This window comes from Oryza brachyantha, chromosome 2 (assembly GCF_000231095.2).
Source record: "Oryza brachyantha chromosome 2, ObraRS2, whole genome shotgun sequence".
NCBI lineage: Eukaryota > Viridiplantae > Streptophyta > Magnoliopsida > Poales > Poaceae > Oryza > Oryza brachyantha.
In genome coordinates, this window is record NC_023164.2 from 16,548,100 (window position 1) to 16,550,872 (window position 2,773).

Below are 2,773 nucleotides of genomic sequence, written 5' to 3' on the forward strand. Positions count from 1 at the left end.
ACTGGGCGATGATGAGCTAGGTGAAAGTAACTATTCCGTGTAAAGTCAAAAAGGTAAAATTAGCGGATCAAACCAACCCCGGCTCGCAAGCTGCCGGCTGGTGTGCACAATGGCTGTTTTGTTCCTTGATTGCCACGTCTCTTTCCATCTAAAACAATTAGGGCCCGTGCCCCCCCCCCCCCCCCACCTCTTCTGTATTTAAGCCCCACCATCCCCTCCTCAACTTCTGTTTTTCCCCTTAACCACACTTCGGTTCTCTCGTCTAGTCTAAAAAGGTTAGCGAAAATATCCTCTACATCCATCTCTCTCTCCGGCCCCTAATTTGCTCTCTAATATTTTCTTGATTATATCTTGTTTCTTGCTTGTTTGGCTAATTGTCTCGTGTTTATTGTTATCTTGGCTTAATTGTGTTGGTATGATTGATGGTATTGAAGTGTTTGGTTATGTCGTCTCAGGTTTACTATATGCGAATAGCGAGGCAGCAGCGGCAGGTGGTGGATACGACGACGATGGAGCATGACGTGCAACACCACCACCGCCACCACGGCGTTCAGCGGCAGATGATGCAGCAGCGGCAGCAGGAGGAGGGGGAGGACATGGACCTGCCGCCGGGCTTCCGGTTCCACCCGACCGACGAGGAGCTCATCACGCACTACCTCCTCCGCAAGGCCGCCGACCCGCGCTTCGCCGCGCGAGCCGTCGGCGAGGCCGACCTCAACAAGTGCGAGCCATGGGACCTGCCGTGTAAGCTTAGCTAGCTGCTGCTCGCATGAAACACGTATTACTACGCGTATGGCGATCTTCTTTTTTTTTTTTTTCTTGTGATTCATGGGCGATGGGCGGGTGCGTGTGCAGCGAGGGCGACGATGGGGGAGAAGGAATGGTACTTCTTCTGCGTGAAGGACCGCAAGTACCCGACGGGGCTGAGGACGAACAGGGCGACGGAGTCCGGGTACTGGAAGGCGACGGGCAAGGACAGGGAGATCTTCAGGGGGAAGGCCCTGGTCGGCATGAAAAAAACGCTCGTCTTCTACACCGGGAGGGCGCCCCGGGGCGGCAAGACCGGATGGGTCATGCACGAGTACCGCATCCACGGCAAGCATGCCACCGCCGTCGTCACGTCTAGGGTACGTGGGCGTGGGATTGATCGTTTATTGCGCGGGTATTCGTGTGTCATGTCGATCTGACCTGTGATTTGGTTGGTTTAGGAGGAGTGGGTGCTGTGCAGGGTGTTCAGGAAGAGCCTCGAGCCGGCGGCAGCCGGAAGGCGAGGCGCGGCCGCGGGGACCGCGGTGGCGGACGTGGGACCGTCGTCCGTGTCGATGCCCGTGGAGGACGTCGTCGTCGGCCTCGCCCCGTACGCGCTCCCGCCGCTGATGGACGTGTCTGGCGGCGGCGGCTGCACCGCGCTGGCGGCGGCGGGGGCATCCGTCGCGCCGTCGCCGCCGCCGGCACACGTGACCTGCTTCTCCAACGCGCTGGAGGGCCAGTTCCTGAACCCACCGTACCTCCTCCCCACGGCCGATCCCACGACGGCGATGGCGCAGGGCGCCATCGCGGGCGCCGATCACCTCGCCATGTCCTCCCGCTCGCCGTTCTTGGAGAGCATACAGATGCAGTACGCCCAGGACGCCGTTGCCGGAGGCATGGTGCACGAGCTCCTGATGGGCGGCGGCGGCGGCGGCGACTGGTACTGCAACAAGCGCGAGAGAGAGAGGCTGAGCGGCGCCTCGCAGGACACCGGCCTCACCTCGGATGTGAACCCCGGCGAGATCTCCTCGTCGCGGCAGCAACACATGGATCACGACGCGTCCCTTTGGGCCTATTGAAAATATTCATCATTGAAAATTGCATTAGTATTGTTATTGTTGGTCACCGTTTGTTAATTATATGTGCTGTAATATTGTTACTGAAGAAAAGAACATCACGGGAGAACCAAGTCTGTATGATGTAGATTAATTACATAAGTTGTGAAATAGAAATATTCTTGAACTCAAGTGAATGTAAGTGCCGCTCTTTTTTTTTTTTGAAGAATAATGTTAGTACTGCTCAACCTGCCATGTTTGGAATGCTAGCAGTAAATACCAACATCAATCCTGTCAAATCGTACTATCGTTTGCTGCAAAATTCTTGGTGTTTAGCGGCTGATCTCTCCTGGCTGTGAGTGAGAGAGGAGTGACCTCACCCTGAAACCTAAAAGCTTGACTTGCAATTGTGAAGGGCAAATCCAGCATTAACACTTTGGTGTTTGGTCCTGGTGCTGCCAGAGATCAGCTACCAGTCACTCCCATTTGCTGCTGCTTTTTTGTCCATTGGCTACCTAGCTAGCTAACATATCTTATCTAGGCTTGCATATGCAACAAGATCATGCCATGGAGGGCTCCATCATCTCTGGACCTTTTCGATGCCATCTCCCAACACATGATCAAATAGGAGTATTATACAAAGATCAAACCACTGCTGCTGCATATCGCACATATAGTCGGCATGGAAACATCCAAACAAACGGCATGACATTTGCCACCATTCTTTTGGTTCCTGTGCCCTTGGCCATTTGCTACCATTCTTTGAACTTCCCATGCCTTGTCGCAGCAATAGAGATTATATTATGTAGCTCCGTGTCATCTGGTTTTGTCGCCATTGCAAAAGCATGAACTGGTGATTTGGTGCTGGTGCCATCACCCCAAAGCTCTCGTTGCTTTCAGTCCAACATAGACGGCCGTGCAGGCAGCACAGAGGCTCCAGCTTCTGATCATATTCAGAGCTAAGCTAA

General features: G+C 54.2%; 1 protein-coding gene across 1 annotated transcript; it reads left to right on the top strand.

The window, feature by feature from the left end:
* The first annotated feature begins 236 nt into the window (after window positions 1-236).
* Window positions 237-2,098, top strand: LOC102705502 (NAC domain-containing protein 92-like). The gene is made up of 4 exons (XM_040521135.1): window positions 237-275; window positions 456-744; window positions 856-1,127; window positions 1,209-2,098. The coding sequence occupies exons 2-4, from the start codon at window positions 465-467 to the stop codon at window positions 1,827-1,829; spliced, it is 1,173 nt and encodes a 390-aa protein (XP_040377069.1). The 5' UTR covers window positions 237-275; window positions 456-464; the 3' UTR covers window positions 1,830-2,098.
* The last annotated feature ends 675 nt before the right edge of the window (window positions 2,099-2,773 follow it).